Source organism: Scyliorhinus torazame, chromosome 8, assembly GCF_047496885.1.
Source record: "Scyliorhinus torazame isolate Kashiwa2021f chromosome 8, sScyTor2.1, whole genome shotgun sequence".
In the NCBI taxonomy this organism is placed as follows: domain Eukaryota; kingdom Metazoa; phylum Chordata; class Chondrichthyes; order Carcharhiniformes; family Scyliorhinidae; genus Scyliorhinus; species Scyliorhinus torazame.
Window position 1 is genome coordinate 1,538,134 of NC_092714.1, and position 18,350 is coordinate 1,556,483.

The 18,350-nt window shown below is 50.4% G+C and overlaps 1 protein-coding gene across 4 annotated transcripts in view; it reads left to right on the top strand.

Annotated features, from left to right (window-relative positions):
* slc37a1 (solute carrier family 37 member 1) overlaps window positions 1-18,350 on the top strand; it is a 198,433-nt gene that overhangs the window by 17,000 nt on the left and 163,083 nt on the right. For all 4 annotated transcript variants that reach the window (XM_072513035.1, XM_072513037.1, XM_072513034.1 and 1 more), the window contains 4 exons: window positions 1,673-1,754; window positions 5,041-5,170; window positions 8,961-9,039; window positions 15,298-15,433. In XM_072513035.1, the coding sequence (XP_072369136.1) occupies window positions 1,673-1,754; window positions 5,041-5,170; window positions 8,961-9,039; window positions 15,298-15,433 (427 nt within the window). The remainder of the gene's footprint in view (window positions 1-1,672; window positions 1,755-5,040; window positions 5,171-8,960; window positions 9,040-15,297; window positions 15,434-18,350) is intronic.

Consider the following 18,350-nt stretch of genomic DNA (forward strand, 5'->3'; position numbering starts at 1 on the left):
AGTTCCTGGGCGATCAGATTTCGCGACACGGAGTGCGCCCGGACACAGACAAAATTAAAGCCATCGAGGCAATGAAAGTCCCCGAGGACAAGAAGGCAGTACTGCGCTTCCTGAGAATGGTCAATTTCCTTGGCAAGTTCATCCCGAATTTGGCTACACACACCACGGCCCTACGCAGCCTGGTGAAAAAATCAAGTGGTTCTTGATTAATAAGGGGATCAGGGGTTTTGGGGAGAAGGCAGGAGAATGGGGATAAGAAAAATATCAGCCATGATTGAATGGCGGAGCAGACTCAATGGGCCGAGTGGCCTAATTCTGCTCCTGTGTCTTATGGTCTTTTGGTCTCGTGCGCTCTCTCTCTCGTGCTCGCGCTCTCTCTCGTACCCGCGCTCTCTCTCACTCGTGCGCGCTCTCTCGCCCGTGCGCGCTTTCTGTCGCTCATGCGCACTCTCTGTTGCTCGTGTGCGTGCTCCGTCCTTGCTGAATTGAAAGAACCACGTTATTATTCTGAAAGCAGAGTGTCTGACACATCCTTTGCTGTGAACCTGAAATGATGCTGAGTCTGCAGAGACGATAGGCAACCTTGCCAGAGAAAACCATCTCAAACCTAAAAGGAAGGAAGTATCAAAACTAAAGCTGAACTTCAGAAAGAACTAATTAGAAGTCACCCTGTGCATGAAAGATCTTTATCGTTTTATTTTTATGAATATTTTTTTCCCTTTCCTGTATGGGGGTGGGTGTGTGGTATGTGGGGGTGGTTGTGAAATGGGTATTAGACAGTTACATTCTGTCAGTTTAATTAGAATACTGTACATAAAAGGTTACTTGTGTTCAAATTACAAAACTGGTGACTGCAGTTTATTGGATTCAACCCAGGACCCTGAGTACTTTAAATGAAATTTAATTTCACCTGTGTTGTGACTCTGGGTTAAGTGGGGCTGGAATTAACCGTGCACTCGTCCAGAGGGTTGTGACATCAGCTCCATAGTAAATATCCTGATTGGTGCAGAACACTCTGTTCAAACTTTCCATTAGTGTATGACTATCACTGACCACAACTATTTTGTATTTATTTGGACTTTTGATGTAATAAACTTCACTTCACGGGGTATTTAAACCTAAATTTGGCATCAAGCCTCACAGAGATAATACGGTAAATGACCAAAAGCCTAGTTAAAGAGGTGTATTTTAAGGCATACCTTAAAGGGGGAGAGTGAGGTAGAGAGAAAAGTGTTGTACAGAGGGACTTCGGGAGCCTCGTGATGTTTGATGCTCCATTACACAGTCTCCATTCCAGACTGTGGTGCTACATGATGTTCATGGCTTTAGTTTCACCTCCATAATGTTACCTGTCTCGCCCCATTCTTTCCACACACCCCCCCCCCCCCACCCCCACCCCCACCCCAACCCCTGTCAAACACACAACATTTCTGAAAAGAGAAACAAACTGTTGGAACTTTCCGCCTTGCAGTCTTCAGGCCAAATGCAAGAATACCAAATTTCAAAGGCCAAATGAATTTATGATGCATGAGCAAAAGGGTGCTGATTGGATGGCAAGGTGGCTCTGATTGGTCTAAGCATTGCCATGGTGAATGAATCTGGGAGCTATTGCCCCCCCCCATCCCCCCTTTTAATTTAATACTGATTCAAATTTGGAAACTTGTGTTTTCAGGTACAGAACGTTTACGCTGATTCTGACCTTCTTGCTGTACACGGCTTATCATCTGTCTCGGAAACCAATCAGCATTGTCAAGGTGAGAACTGGTTTCATTTTGGCGCAGGATTATGTTGGATAATTTTTTACAAAATTGTTGTGGAATTGGGAGCAGTCAGTAAACTGAGAAAATCAAACTGAGTAAAATATCCCAATACACAATGTGCTAGTTTAGATATAAAGAACAGAAGGGATGGTGTATTTCAGAGCCCAACTTGTAATGAAGATACCACAATGCAACACGCTGCTGGAGAAAATAATCACAGCCCCAACACTGCAGATCTTCAACACAAGTTTATTTCCATTTCAAAATATCAGGACGACCACCTCAGCAGACCATCACAAAATCTTTACAGAGTTGAAGCAGGCCCCTCCTGTTTGCACTGGCTCTATTAAAGGGCATTTTATCCGATCCCACTCCCCTGCCTTATCCCTGTAACCTTGCCCATTCCTTCTTTTCAGATCTCAATCCCAATCCCTTTTACACACGTTGATGGAAGCAGGTTCCATCACCCCCTCGGCAAGTTGGCTCCAGACCCCCAACAACCCTCTGGGTGAAAAGGAATTTCCTCACATCACTTTATCCTGAACTTTCCCCTCAGGAACTTGAATATCTGTTACCAAGTCTCCCTGCAGCCTTCTTTACTCCAATCTATCCTCATTACTACAGTTCTTTATCCCAGGAATCATTCTTGTGAATCTCCCCTGAACTCTTTCCAATGTCTTCACATCCTTCCTCAGTATGGCATCCAGACGAGGCTTAACCAGCGTCTTATACATGCCTGGTTTAGCTAGTGTGACCCATAGAAATGTTTATAGATCATAGAATGTACAGTGCTGAAGGAGGCCATTCGGCCCATCGAGTCTGCACCGGCCCTTGGAAAGAGCACCCCACGCAAGCCCACACCTCCACCCTATCCCCGTAATCCAGTAACCCCACTAAACCTTTTTGGACACCAAGGACAACTTTGCACGGCCAATCCACCTAACCCACACATCTTTGGACTGTGTGAGGAAACAGGAGCACCCGGAGGAAACCCATGCAAACTCGGGTAGATTGTGCACACTCCGCACAGACAGTGATCCAAGCCGGGAATCAGAGACCCTGGAGCTGCTAAGCAACTGTGCTAACTACTGTGCTACCGTGCCACCCCATGTTGGTGAAATATGGATATGAATCTGTGATGTTGACACAACTAAAGCAGAAGGACCTGTGCCGTCATGTCATCTGTGTCAGAAGGGTGTCTTATCATTTTCTCACAATTTTCAGACCCGTCCTTAGAGCTTTGCAATTAGAATTAAGGATCAGCGTATTTCAGAGAAACATCGAGCAGTATAGGATGTTCATAGCCGTGGATGGAAAGCAGATTGATTCCCGTTGCCAATAGTCCCTAGTTTGTGTAGAATAAGGCTCGAGCTTGATATTCTGTTGCCCACTGCTGAGTTTACATTTCTCCTTTAACCCACGACTGCAAGTTGGATTTCAGACCAACGTTTTAATCAGTTCATTCATTTACAGGATGTGTGGTTGGCTTGGCCAGCATTTATTGCCCGTCTCTAGTTGTCCTTGAGAAGGTGATGGTGATGGCTGCCTTCTTGAACTGCTGCTGTCACGTGATATAGGTACACCCACTGTGCTGTTAGGGAGGGAGATCCAGGATTTTGACCCAGTGACAGTGGAGGAACGGCTGATATATTTCCAAGTCAGGGTAGTGAGTGACTTGGAAATCAGAGAATGATACATGACTAGAGCTTGTCCTTTGCTTCATGATGACTGTCCAGGCTCATTGGAAGCTTTTCAATGAATTCAATTCTCTGCTATCCACTGGAGCAGTGTGGTGTTTTTGTTTTTTAGTATCCATCCAATTCTTAATTGAATCTTTGTCCAACAGTTTCAGCCAGTGCATTTCCGAACCACTGCGGCTGGGAATTAAATTAGCCTCCTGCAGTTGATTAGTTCCATTGAAATGGAGCCCGGATGGAGTGGTTCTTGTTCTGTGAAAAGGCTTAAACATTGTCTCATGAAGCTTAGGGGTGCAATTGAACAGAGATTTTCTAAAATTATTAAAACATGAAAGATACTTACCTCATCTAACCTGATCCTGATCCAATCCTTCTATTTCTTTCTCCAGAAAGAGTTCACCTTGCTTCTCTTTAAGTGCATCAATGCTATTTGTCTCAACAATTCCACATGAGTGAGTTCTGCACTGTATCCACTCTCTGATGAAAGTTGCCTTTATTAGTGACAGTTTTGTATTTATCGTCCCTTATTTCCCACAAGTGAAAACATCTCCTCTTCATTTATCTCATTGAATCTCCTCTCACCACGTCGCAGCTTTCTCTTTCCTCAAAAAGGAGCCTCAGCCTGTTCAGACTTTCCTGGTTGTTCCAACCTTTCAACTCACACGTTTTTTTTCTTTTCTTTATTTTTCTTTTTAATAAATTTAGAGTACCTAATTAATTTTTTCCAATTAAGGGGCAATTTAGCGTGGCCAATCCACCTACCCTGCACATCTTTGGGTTGTGGGGGTGAAACCCACGCAGACACAGGGAGAATGTGCAAACTCCACACGGACAGTGACCCAGGGTCGGGATCGAACTCGGGACCTCAGCGCCGTGAGGCAGCAGTGCTAACCACTGTGCCACCGTGCTGCCCTTCACACCTGTTTTATAATATGGAAACCAGAACTGTATTTCAAGTGTCATTTAACCAAGGCTTTATTTAAGTTTAACTAAACGTTTTTACGTTTGAATTCTATCCCTATAGAAATTAGTCTCAGGTTTTTTTTTATAGCTTTGTCAATTTACATGGCTCCTTAACCTGTATGCTTGGATCCCTTTGCTCTACCCTATTTCCACTCTTATTTTCCACCGGCTCCGTGTCTGACCTCCTTATTCCTCCAACCAAAATGCATAACCTCACATCTCTCTGTATTGAAATTAATTCACCAATTGCGGGTCCATTTTGTAAGTTTATTAATGTCTTTTATTTTGCCACAATTCAATTAATTGTTAACAATACTACCATCCCCACCATGTTTGTGTAACTCACATTAGTTGAAAGGTATCAATCCTGGTTGGATTTGAACATTAGCTGAATTGGTCTCAGTCGATCCTGCCGGCTCAAACTCTGAAATTCTCAGGTAATGTTTGTAATTCTTTCTCTCAGTGGAAGAAATATTACCTCACATTGAGGGAACTCTGGAAGATAAAACATTGAAATGTTGTAGAACTATTAACCGTCATGCCAGGTCTGAAGAAGAGTTGGACTACCCTCAGTGCACTGTACCCTGGCTGCCTGCAGACTGATGTGTATTTCTTTACAGAGTGCACTGCACATGAACTGTTCGCTGACCAATGAAGTTGAATTGTCCGGCTACAAGGAGCATTTGATGCAGGCCAAGCTGCTTGGAAAGCCCTTCTCTAATGACACGTGGTGCAACTGGGAGCCATTTGGTGAGTCATTACATTGGAACCAGGCAGTGCATTGTGTGCATAGTGTGAGAAGATGCATTTGGTTTAAAAAATATAATTGAATGAGAGTAATGTGGGTGTGGGAGGGCAGGGGTAGCTGGGGATAGGTTCACACAACATTAAAGGCAGCATCTCAACTTGGTAAACCTGTTCAAATAAAAAAAACTAATCAAATTATAGGTTTAGTTGCAGGGCAGCATGGTGGCGCAGTGGTTAGCATTGATGCCTCACGGCGTCGAGTTCCCAGGTTCAATCCTGGCTCTGGGTCACTGTCCGTGTGGAGTTTGCACATTCTCCCCGTGTCTGCGTGGGTTTCGCCGCCACAACCCTAAGATGTGCAGGGTAGGTGGATTGGCCACGCTAAATTGCCCCTTAATTGGAAAAAATGAATTGGGTACTCTAAATTTATACCAAAAAAAATATTATACGTTTAGTTAAAAGAAATATTGAATATGAAAATGAAAAGTGAAATGAAAATCGCTTATTGTCACAAGTAGGCTTCAAATGCAGTTACTGTGAAAAGCCCCTAGTCGCCACATTCCGGCGCCTGTTCGGGGAGGCTGGTACGGGAATTGAACCGCGCTGCTGGCCTGCCTTGGTCTGCTTTCAAAGCCAGCGATTTAGCCCTGTGCTAAACCAGAATATAAAAAACAAGGATAATAACCCTGTATAAACCTTTATTTTTAAAAAATAATCTTTATTGTCACAAGTAGGCTCAATGCAATGAAGTTACTGTGAAAAGCCCCTAGTCGCCACACTAATTCAGATACACAGAGGGAGAATTCAGAATGTCCAATTCACCCAACAGCACGTCTTTCAGGACTTGTGGGAGGAAACCGGAGCACCCGGCGGAAACCCACACAGACCTGAGAAACCACTCTAAAGCCCATCTGCACTATTCCCTTATCGTCCATATGTCTATCCAATGACCATTTGAATGCCCTTAGTGTTGGCGAGTCCACTACTGTTGCAGGCAGGGCATTCCACGCCCTTACTACTCTCTGAGTAAAGAACTTACCTCTGACATCTGTCTTATATCCATCTCCCCTCAATTTAAAGCTATGTCCCCTCATGCCAGACATCACCATCCGAGGAAAAAGGCTCTCACTGTCCACCCTATCCAATCCTCTGATCATCTTGTATGCCTCAATTAAGTCACCTCTTAACCTTCTTCTCTCTAACAAAAACAGCCTCAAGCCCCTCAGCCTTTCCTCATAAGATCTTCCCTCCATACCAGGCAACATTCTGGTAAATCTCCTCTGCACCCTTTCCAATGCTTTTAGTCAGTTTTTATGTTCCCTCTCTTATTCTATTTTCCTCTTCTTAATCAATCCCTTGGTCTTTCTTCACTGAATTCTAAACTGCTCCCATTCCTCAGACCTGTTGATTTCTTGGCCAATCTGAATGCTTCTTCCTTGGATCGAATACACTCTCCAATTTCCCTTGGAAGCCATGGATTGGCCACCTTGCCCGTTTTACTTTTGTGCCAGACAGGAATAAACAATTGTTACAGTTCCCCCATGTTTGCCATTGCCTATCCACTGTCATCCCTTTAAGTACGAAGTCTTACAACACCAGGTTAAAGTCCAACAGGTTTGTTTCGAAACACTAGCTTTCAGAGCGCTGCTCCTTCCTCAGGTGAAATGTCTGGAGAAGATAGAAGCAAACAGCTCTCAGTAACTGAGGGGACAAAACAAGGGGCCCGAGATACAAGATTAAATGTAGGAGATTTAGAATCGAGTGCAGGAGAAATTCTGCACACAGAGATATGAGGCTGTGGGATTTACTTCAAGCTTTCAAATTTGAGACAGCAACATTGGAGAATGGATTGGTTATGTGGATGTAAATGAAGATGATGAAGGGACATTGGATTAAGCTGGGTAAATCTGATTGGATGAACATGTCTGTGAGGAGGGTATAGAACAGTCCAGCACAGTACAGGCCCTTCTGCCCACGATGTTGTGCCAACCATTTATCCTAATCTAAGATCAACCTAACCTACACCCCTTCAATTTACTGCTGTCCATGTGCCTCTCTCAGATTAGCATAGACTGGTTAGGCTGAGTGTTCTGTTTCTTTATTGTCTATTCGATGTGTTTCTACGTATGTTGTTCAACAGCAAATCAATACTCCCCAGCTAGCAGTAGATTGGAGGCTAGCTAATATAAGCTCGCTATTCAACAAGGGAGATAGAGAGAAAACACGGAACTATAGACCAGCGAACCTAACATCGGTAGTAGGGAAGTTGCTGGAACCCATTATCAAGGATTTCATAGCACAGCATTTGCAAAGCAGGGGTGTAATCGGACAGAGTCAGCATGGATTTACGAAACGGAAATCATGATTGACAAATCTAATGGAATTCTTTGAAGATGTAACTAGTCGAGTTGACCAGCGAGAACCGGTGGATGTGGTTTATTTAGACTTTCAGAAGGCTTTCGGCAAGATCTCGCATAGCAGATTAATATGTAAAGTTAAAGTGCATGGTACTGTTTTGAGATGGATAGAAAGCTGGTTAGCAGATATGAAGCAAAAAGTTGGAATAAATTGCCAGGGCAGCACGGTGGTGCAGTGGGTTAGCCCTGCTGCCTCACGGCGCCAAAGTTCCACGTTCGATCCCGGCCCTGGGTCACTGTCCGTGTGGAGTTTGCACATTTTCCCCGTGTCTGCGTGGGTTTTTCCCCCACAACCCAAAGATGTGCAGGCTAGGTGGATTGGCCACGCTAAATTGCCCCTTAATTGAAAAAATTGGATTGGGTACACTAAATTTATTTTAAAAAGTTGGAATAAATTGGCCTTTTTTGATTGGCGGGCAGTGACTAGTGGGATACCGCTGGGGCCTGTGGTAGGACCCCAACTGTTCACATTATATATTAATGATTTGGACGAGGGAACTAAATGTATTATTTCCAAATTTGCAGATGATACAAAGTTGGGTGGGAGGGTGAGCTGTGAGGAGGATGCAGAGATGCTTCAGTGGGATTTGGACAGGCTGAGTGAGTGGGTACATGCATGGCAGATGTGGATAAATGTGAGCTTATCCACTTCGGTAGCAAAAATAGGAAAGCAGATTATTATTTGAATGGGTGTGAATTGAGAGAGGCGGATACTCAGCGAGACCCTCGTGTCCTCGTGCATCAGTCGCTGAAAGTAAGCGCGCAGGTACAGCGGCAGTAAAGAAGGCAAATGGTATGTTGGCCTTCATAGCGAGAGGATTTGCGTTTCGGATTGCAGCGAAGGTTTACCAGGTTGATTCCTGGGATGGCGGGATTAAGTCGGTTCGGATTATGTTCATTGGAGTTCAGAAGAGTGAGGGGATCTCATAGAAATTTACAAATTCTAACAGGATTGGACAGGGTAGATTCAGAATGATCCCGATGGTGGGGGAGTCCAGAACTCGGGGTCATAGTTTGAGGATAAGAGGTAAACCTTTTAGGACTGAGGTGAGGAGAAATTTCTTCACCCAGAGAGCGGTGAATCTGTGGAATTCACTCCCACAGAAAGTAGTTGAGGCCAAAACATTGTGTAATTTCAAGAAGCAATTGGATACAGCTCTTGGGGCTAAAGGGATCGAGGGATATGGGGGGAAGGCGGGATCAGGGTATTGAACTTGATGATCAGAATGAATGGCGGAGCAGGATCGAGGGGCTGAATGGCCTCCTGCTGCCTCTATTTTCTATGTTTCAATCTCTGGACGAAGGCATTTTGGGAAGGATGGAGAAAAATATTAAAAGAAATTTGAATTGTATCATTTGTTAACATTAAACCGTAGATGGAAGTAATTACAAACAGCTGCTGGGAGCCGTGGACTATTCGTTCCTCTGTGCCTACGCTGTAGGAATGTACGTCAGGTAAGATCTCAAGCATTCTTTATGCAAAGGCAAATAAAATGGAAAAATCTGGGAATATCACTTTACAATGTGAATGCTGCTGCTCTCTGTCACGCAGCATTTTCTTTTCCCAGTGGAAGCAGTTGTTTGTCAGCAACTGTTTTTGTTCTGGAATACACTAGAGGCTGATTCCAAAATGGAGGCTTCAAGTGTGGATTGAATAGTTATCTGAAAGGAGGGAGCCTGCAGCACCATTCACAACTCCTCCGATAAGAAGCAGTCCGTGTCCAAATGCAGCAAGACCTGGACAACATCCAGGCTCGGGGCTGACAAGTGACAAGTTACATTCACGCCACACGAGTGCCAGGCAATGACCATCTCCTACAAGAGAGGATCTAACCATCGCCCCTTGACATTCAATGGCATTCCCATCGCTGAATCCCCACAATCAACATCCTGGGGGTTACCATTGATCAGAAACTGAACTGGAAAAGCCACATTAATGCTGTGGCTACCAGGGCAGGTCAAAGGTTAGGAATCCTACAGTGAGTCACTCACCTCCTGACCCCTCAAAACCTGTCCACCGTCTACAAGGCACAAGTCAGGAGTGTAATGGAATACACTCCACTTGCCTGGATGAGCGCAGCTCCAACAACACTCGAGAATCTCAACACCATCCAGGACAAAGCAGCCCCGCTTGATTTCTCCCCCTTCCACAAACATTCAAACCCTCCACCACCGACGAACAGTAGCACCTTGTGTTTTTTTCCCGTCGGGCAAATAGGGATGGGCTATAAATGCTGGCCCACCAGCGACACCCACACCCTGGAAATGAAGTTTAAAAAGTTTACAAGGTGCACTACAATAACTAATAGAAACATAGAATATAGCAGCAGGAGGCCATTCGGCCCTTCGAGCCTGCACACCATTCACGATAATGGCTGATCATCAAGTTCAATACCCTGATCCTACCTCTCTTTCCCCCCCCCCCCCCCCATATCCTTTGTTCCTTTTAGCCCCAAGAGCTATATCTAACTCTATCTTGAAGTTACACAATGTTTTGGCCTCCTACTTTCTGTGGGAGTGAATTCCACAGATTCACCGCTCTCTGGGTGAAGAAATTTCTCCTCACCTCAGTCCTAAAAGGTTTACCTCTTATCCTCAAACTATGACCCCGAGTTCTGGACTCCCCCACCATCGGGAACATTCTTTCTGAATCTACCCTGTCAAATCCTGTTAGAATTTTGTAAGTTTCTCTGAAATCCCCTCTCACTCTTCGAAACTCCAATGAATATAATCCTCTCCTCGTCTGACCGTCCCGCCATCCCTGGAATCAGTCTGGTGAACTTTCGCTGCACTCCCTCGAGAGCAAGAACAAACTTCCTCAGATAAGGAGACCAAAACTGCTCACAATACTCCAGGTGTGGCCTCACCAAGCCCTGTACAATTGCAGGAAAACATTCCTACACTCCAATCCTCTCACTCTGAAGGCCGAAATACCATTTGCCTTCTTTACTGCCTGCTATACCTGCGCACTTACTTTCAGCGACTGATGCACAAGGACACCAAGGTCTCGCTGAGTATCCACCTCTCTCAATTTACACCCATTCAAATAATAATCTGAGTTTCCTATTTTTGCTACCCAAGCGGATAACCTCACATTTATCCACATTATACTGCATCTGCCATGCATGTGCCCACTCACTCAGCCTGTCCAAATCCCGCTGAAGCATCTCTGGATCCTCCTCACAGCTCATCCTCCCACCCAACTTTGTATCATCTGCAATTTTGGAGATAATACATTTAGTTCCCTCGTCCAAATCATTAATATATAATGTGAACTATTGGGGTCTTGCACAGTACGAAGTCTTACAACACCAGGTTAAAGTCCAACAGGTTTGTTTCGATGTCACTAGCTTTCGGAGCACTGCTCCTTCCTCAGGTGAATGAAGAGGTATGTTCCAGAAACATATATATAGCCAGATTCAAAGATGCCAGACAATGCTTGGAATGAGAGTATTAGCAGGTGATTAAATCTTTACAGATCCAGAGATGGGGTCACCCCAGGTTAAAGAGGTGTGAATTGTCTCAAGCCAGGACAGTTGGTAGGATTTCGCAGGCCAGATGGTGGGGGATGAATGTAATGCGACATGAATCCCAGGTCCCGGTTGAGGCCGCACTCGTGTGCGGAACTTGGCTATAAGTTTCTGCTCGGCGATTCTGCGTTGTCGCGCGTCCTGAAGGCATGAGTGCGGCCTCAACCGGGACCTGGGATTCATGTCGCATTACATTCACCCCCCACCACCTGGCCTGCGAAATCCTACCAACTGTCCTGGCTTGACACAATTCACACCGCTTTAACCTGGGGTTACCCCTATTTCTGGATCTGTAAAGATTTAATCACCTGCTAATGGTCGCATTCCTAGCATTGTTTGGCATCTTTGAATCTGTCTATATATGTGTTTCTGGAACAGACCTCTTCATTCACCTGAGGAAGGAGCAGCGCTCCGAAAGCTAGTGACATCGAAACAAACCTGTTGGACTTTAACCTGGTGTTGTAAGACTTCGTACTGTGCTCACCCCAGTCCAACGCCGGCATCTCCACATTATTGGGGTCTGAGCACAGATCCCTGCGGTGCCCCACTAGTCACTGCCTGCCAATCATCGAAAGACCCATTTATGCCAACTTTTTCTTCCTGTCTGCTAACCATCTTTCTATCTGTCTCAATTACGAGCGGCACGGTAGCACAGTGGTTAGCACAGTTACTTCACAGCTCCAGGGTCCCAGGTTTGATTCCTGACTTGGGTCACTGTCTGTGCGGAGTCTGCACGTTCTCCCCGGGCGGGATTCTCCGCCCCGCTACGCCACATTTCTGCCCCGACCCGCCGGCGGGAGTCTCCGTTACGCCAGCCGGTCAATGGGGTTTCCCATTGTGGGGCAACCCCACGCCGTCGGGAAACCCCCGGGCGCCGGCAAAACAGAGAATCCCGCCGGCGGAGAATCCTGGCCCCCGTGTGTGCGTGGGTTTCCTCCCACATTCCACAGATGTGCGGGTTAGGTGGATTGGCCATGGTACATTGCCCCTAGGTTCGGTGGGGTTACAGGGATAGGGTGGAGGTGTGGTCTTAAGTCGGGTGTTCTTTCCAAGAGCCGGTGCAGACTTGATGGGCCGAATGGCACTGTAAATTCTATGATTCAAGATGCTACCCACAATCCCATGAGCTTTAATTTATTAATTTGCAATGTGAAACCTTGTTGAAAGCCTTCATGTCCCCCACCCCCACCCCCGGCATTGTGCCCCCCACCCCCGGCATTGTGCCCCCCACCCCCGGCATTGTGCCCCCCACCCCCGGCATTGTGCCCCCCACCCCCGGCATTGTGCCCCCCACCCCCCTCCGGCATTGTGCCCCCCACCCCCCTCCGGCATTGTGCCCCCCACCCACCTCCGGCATTGTGCCCCCCTCCCACCTCCGGCATTGTGCCCCCCTCCCACCTCCGGCATTGTGCCCCCCTCCCACCTCCGGCATTGTGCCCCCCTCCCACCTCCGGCATTGTGCCCCCCTCCCACCTCCGGCATTGTGCCCCCCTCCCACCTCCGGCATTGTGCCCCCCTCCCACCTCCGGCATTGTGCCCCCCTCCCACCTCCGGCATTGTGCCCCCCCCCGGCATTGTGCCCCCCCCGGCATTGTGCCCCCCCCGGCATTGTGCCCCCCCCGGCATTGTGCCCCCCCCGGCATTGTGCCCCCCCCGGCATTGTGCCCCCCCCGGCATTGTGCCCCCCCCGGCATTGTGCCCCCCCCCCACCCCCGGCATTGTGCCCCCCCCCACCCCCGGCATTGTGCCCCCCCCACCCCTCGGCATTGTGCCTCCCTCCCCCCCGGCATTGTGCCCCCCCCCGGCATTGTGCCCCCCCCCCGGCATTGTGCCTCCCTCGCACCCCCGGCATTGTGCCTCCCTCCCCTCTTTCCCCCCCCCCCCCCCGGCATTGTGCCCCCCCCCCCCGGCATTGTGCCCCCCCCCCCCCCTCGGTATTGTGTCTCCCTCCCACCCCCGGCATTGTGCCCCCCAGCCCCGGCATTGTGCCCCCCACCCCGGCATTGTGCCTCCCTCCCACCCCCGGCATTGTGCCTCCCTCCCACCCCCGGCATTGTGCCTCCCTCCCACCCCCCCGGCATTGTGCCTCCCTCCCACCCCCCCGGCATTGTGCCTCCCTCCCACCCCCCCGGCATTGTGCCTCCCTCCCACCCCCCCGGCATTGTGCCTCCCTCCCACCCCCCCGGCATTGTGCCTCCCTCCCACCCCCCCGGCATTGTGCCTCCCTCCCACCCCCGGCATTGTGCCTCCCTCCCACCCCCGGCATTGTGCCTCCCTCCCACCCCCGGCATTGTGCCTCCCTCCCACCCCCGGCATTGTGCCTCCCTCCCACCCCGGCATTGTGCCCCCCACCCCCGGCATTGTGCCTCCCTTCCCTCTTTCCCCCCACCCCCCCACATTGTGCCTCCCTCCCCCCCCCCCCCCCCGGCATTGTGCCTCCCTCCCACCCCCCCCCCCGGCATTGTGCCTCCCTCCCACCCCTCGGTATTGTGCCTCCCTCCCACCCCCCGGCATTGTGTCTCCCTCCCCCCCCGGCATTGTGTCTCCCTCCCCCCCCCGGCATTGTGCCCCCCCCGGCATTGTGCCCCCCCCGGCATTGTGCCCCCCCGGCATTGTGCCCCCCCGGCATTGTGCCCCCCCGGCATTGTGCCCCCCCGGCATTGTGCCCCCCCGGCATTGTGCCCCCCCTGGCATTGTGCCCCCCCGGCATTGTGCCCCCCCCCGGCATTGTGCCCCCCCCGGCATTGTGCCCCCCCCGGCATTGTGCCCCCCCCCCGGCATTGTGCCCCCCCCCCGGCATTGTGCCCCCCCGGCATTGTGCCCCCCCCCGGCATTGTGCCCCCCCCCGGCATTGTGCCCCCCCCCGGCATTGTGCCCCCCCGGCATTGTGCCCCCCCGGCATTGTGCCCCCCCGGCATTGTGCCCCCCCCGGCATTGTGCCCCCCCGGCATTGTGCCCCCCCGGCATTGTGCCCCCCCGGCATTGTGCCCCCCCGGCATTGTGCCCCCCCGGCATTGTGCCCCCCCCGGCATTGTGCCCCCCCCGGCATTGTGCCCCCCCCCGGCATTGTGCCCCCCCCGGCATTGTGCCCCCCCCGGCATTGTGCCCCCCCCGGCATTGTGCCCCCCCCGGCATTGTGCCCCCCCGGCATTGTGCCCCCCCCGGCATTGTGCCCCCCCCCGGCATTGTGCCCCCCCCCGGCATTGTGCCCCCCCGGCATTGTGCCCCCCCCCGGCATTGTGCCCCCCCCCGGCATTGTGCCCCCCCCGGCATTGTGCCCCCCCCCGGCATTGTGCCCCCCCCCCGGCATTGTGCCCCCCCCCGGCATTGTGCCCCCCCCGGCATTGTGCCCCCCCCGGCATTGTGCCCCCCCCCGGCATTGTGCCCCCCCCCGGCATTGTGCCCCCCCCCGGCATTGTGCCCCCCCCCCGGCATTGTGCCCCCCCCCGGCATTGTGCCCCCCCCCCGGCATTGTGCCCCCCCCCCGGCATTGTGCCCCCCCCCCGGCATTGTGCCCCCCCCCCGGCATTGTGCCCCCCCCCCCGGCATTGTGCCCCCCCCCCGGCATTGTGCCCCCCCCCGGCATTGTGCCCCCCCCGGCATTGTGCCCCCCCCGGCATTGTGCCCCCCCCGGCATTGTGCCCCCCCCGGCATTGTGCCCCCCCCGGCATTGTGCCCCCCCCCCCGGCATTGTGCCCCCCCCCCCCGGCATTGTGCCCCCCCCGGCATTGTTTCCCCCCCCCGGCATTGTTTCCCCCCCCCGGCATTGTTTGCCCCCCCCGGCATTGTGCCCCCCCCCGGCATTGTGCCCCCCCCCCGGCATTGTGCCCCCCCCCGGCATTGTGCCCCCCCCCGGCATTGTGCCCCCCCCCGGCATTGTGCCTCCCTCCCCTCTTTCTCCCCCCCCCCCCCGGCATTGTGCCTCCCACCCCCCACATTGTGCCTCCCTCCCCCCCCCCCCCCCTCCCCCCGGCATTGTGCCTCCCTCCCACCCCCGGCATTGTGCCCACTGTGCCCCCCCCCCCCCCTCGGTATTGTGCCTCCCTCCCACCCCCCGGCATTGTGTCTCCCTCCCACCCCTGGCATTGTGTCTCCCCCCCCCCCCGGGGTCGTCCCTCCTGTTTGCACCACTTACTTTCCTCAATATTTTTGAGCCTGAAGAGTTATTTTTGTTGTTTGGCAGTGGTATCATTGGAGAACGTTTATCTATTCGATTGTATCTCACGTTTGGGATGTTGACCAGTGGTTTATTCACCGCACTATTTGGCCTGGGCTATTTTTACAATATCCACAATTTCCAGTACTACGTACTGATTCAGGTCAGTCACCTATAGAATCTGCCTGTGAATTCATAAAGAGGTATTGTGTGAAAGTAAGATTTTCTTAGAATAAGTACTGCAGGACTTCCTGGTTGCTTTGCAGTGGATTCAGTGGTATTACTCTGGTAACCGCTGACAAATAATGCTGCAGTAACTGATGTGTGGGGGTCTTGGGGGATGTGTGTCACATTGTTGGGGTCAACATCAAACACAATTTCGAACTGGAGGCGATTCACATTGAGGTCAATTCATGATCACACAACCCCCCCTCGCCTTTCGTCCCCTTCCCTCTGAAGGTAATTGACAGTGGAGATGAAGAGCGGATGTTTCTCTTGTTGCATTGTGGAGTGAGAGGCCACAGTTTTAGGTAAGCAATGGCAGATTTAAAACAGCAATGAGGAGGAATTACTTCACTCAAACGGTTGTGGATCTGTGGCGCTGGAACACAAAACAAATACAAGGTGTGTGTGGTAGTCTGTGTAGAGGTATTACGGTACCTGGTAATGCTGGAACACCACTGGTAGATATTGTATGCTTCCTATTGGTCAAGCTGTATGGTAGCTCCACCCTGCAAGGCGGGGTACAAGAGCCCGTGCCACCCCAGCAGTCATCTGTCTGTACCTGAGCTGCTGGGGGAAACATCTAGCTTATTAAAGCCTTCAGTTGGACTACAACCTCGCTTTAGTGGTCATTGGTCGTGCATCAGTGTGCTAGCGTTCATTAACAGAGGGATTGAATTTAAGAGCCGTGAGGTGATGATGCAGCTGTACAAAACTTTGGTAAGGCCACATTTGGAGTACTGTGTACAGTTCTGGTCGCCTCATTTTAGGAAGGATGTGGAAGCTTTGGAAAAGGTGCATAGAAGATTTACCAGGATGTTGCCTGGAATGGAGAGTAGGTCTTACAAAGAACAAAGAACAAAGAAATGTACAGCACAGGAACAGGCCCTTCGGCCCTCCAAGCCCGTGCCGACCATACTGCCCGACTAAACTACAATCTTCTACCCTTCCTGGGTCCGTATCCTTCTATTCCCATCCTATTCATATATTTGTCAAGGTGCCCCTTAAATGTCCCTATCGTCCCTGCTTCCACTACCTCCTCCGGTAGCGAGTTCCAGGTACCCACTACCCTCTGCGTAAAAAATTTGCCTCGTACATCTACTCTAAACCTTGCCCCTCTCACCTTAAACCTATGCCCCCTAGTAATTGACCCCTCTACCCTGGGGAAAAGCCTCTGACTATCCACTCTGTCTATGCCCCTCATAATTTTGTAGACCTCTATCAGGTCGCCCCTCAACCTCCTTCGTTCCAGTGAGAACAAACCGAGTTTATTCAACCGTTCCTCATAGCTTATGCCCTCCATACCAGGCAACATTCTGGTAAATCTCTTCTGCACCCTCTCTAAAGCCTCCACATCCTTCTGGTAGTGTGGCGACCAGAATTGAACACGAGACTCCAAGTGTGGCCTAACTAAGGTTCTATACAGCTGCAACATGACTTGCCAATTCTTATACTCAATGCCCCGGCCAATGAAGGCCAGCATGCCGTATGCCTTCTTGACTACCTTCTCCACCTGTGTTGCCCCTTTCAATGACCTGTGGACCTGTACTCCTAGATCTCTTTGACTTTCAATACTCTTGAGGGTTCTACCATTCACTGTATATTCCCTACCTGCATTAGACCTTCCAAAATGCATTACCTCACATTTGTCCGGATTAAACTCCATCTGCCATCTCTCCGCCCAAGTCTCCAGACAATCTAAATCCTGCTGTATCCTCAGACAGTCCTCATCGCTATCCGCAATTCCACCAACCTTTGTGTCGTCTGCAAACTTACTAATCAGACCAGTTACATTTTCCTCCAAATCATTTATATATACTACAAAGAGCAAAGGCCCCAGCACTGATCCCTGTGGAACACCACTGGTCACAGCCCTCCAATTAGAAAAGCATCCCTCCATTGCTACCCTCTGCCTTCTATGGCCCAGCCAGTTCTGTATCCACCTTGCCAGTTCACCCCTGATCCCGTGTGACTTCACCTTTTGTACTAGTCTACCATGAGGGACCTTGTCAAAGGCCTTACTGAAGTCCATATAGACAACATCTACTGCCCTACCTGCATCAATCATCTTAGTGACCTCCTCGAAAAACTCTATCAAGTTAGTGAGACACGACCTCCCCTTCACAAAACCGTGCTGCCTCTCACTAATACGTCCATTTGCTTCCAAATGGGAGTAGATCCTGTCTCGAAGAATTCTCTCCAGTAATTTCCCTACCACTGACGTAAGGCTCACCGGCCTGTAGTTCCCGGGATTATCCTTGCTACCCTTCTTAAACAGAGGAACAACATTGGCTATTCTCCAGTCCTCCGGGACATCCCCTGAAGACAGCGAGGATCCAAAGATTTCTGTCAAGGCCTCAGCAATTTCCTCTCCAGCCTCCTTCAGTATTCTGGGGTAGATCCCATCAGGCCCTGGGGACTTATCTACCTTAATATTTTTTAAGACACCCAACACCTCGTCTTTTTGGATCACAATGTGACCCAGGCTATCTACACCCCCTTCTCCAGACTCAACATCTACCAATTCCTTCTCTTTGGTGAATACTGATGCAAAGTATTCATTTAGTACCTCGCCCATTTCCTCTGGCTCCACACATAGATTCCCTTGCCTATCCTTCAGTGGGCCAACCCTTTCCCTGGCTACCCTCTTGCTTTTTATGTACGTGTAAAAAGCCTTGGGATTTTCCTTAACCCTATTTGCTAATGACTTTTCGTGACCCCTTCTAGCCCTCCTGACTCCTTGCTTAAGTTCCTTCCTACTTTCCTTATATGCCACACAGGCTTCGTCTGTTCCCAGCCTTTTAGCCCTGACAAATGCCTCCTTTTTCTTTTTGACGAAGCCTACAATATCACTCGTC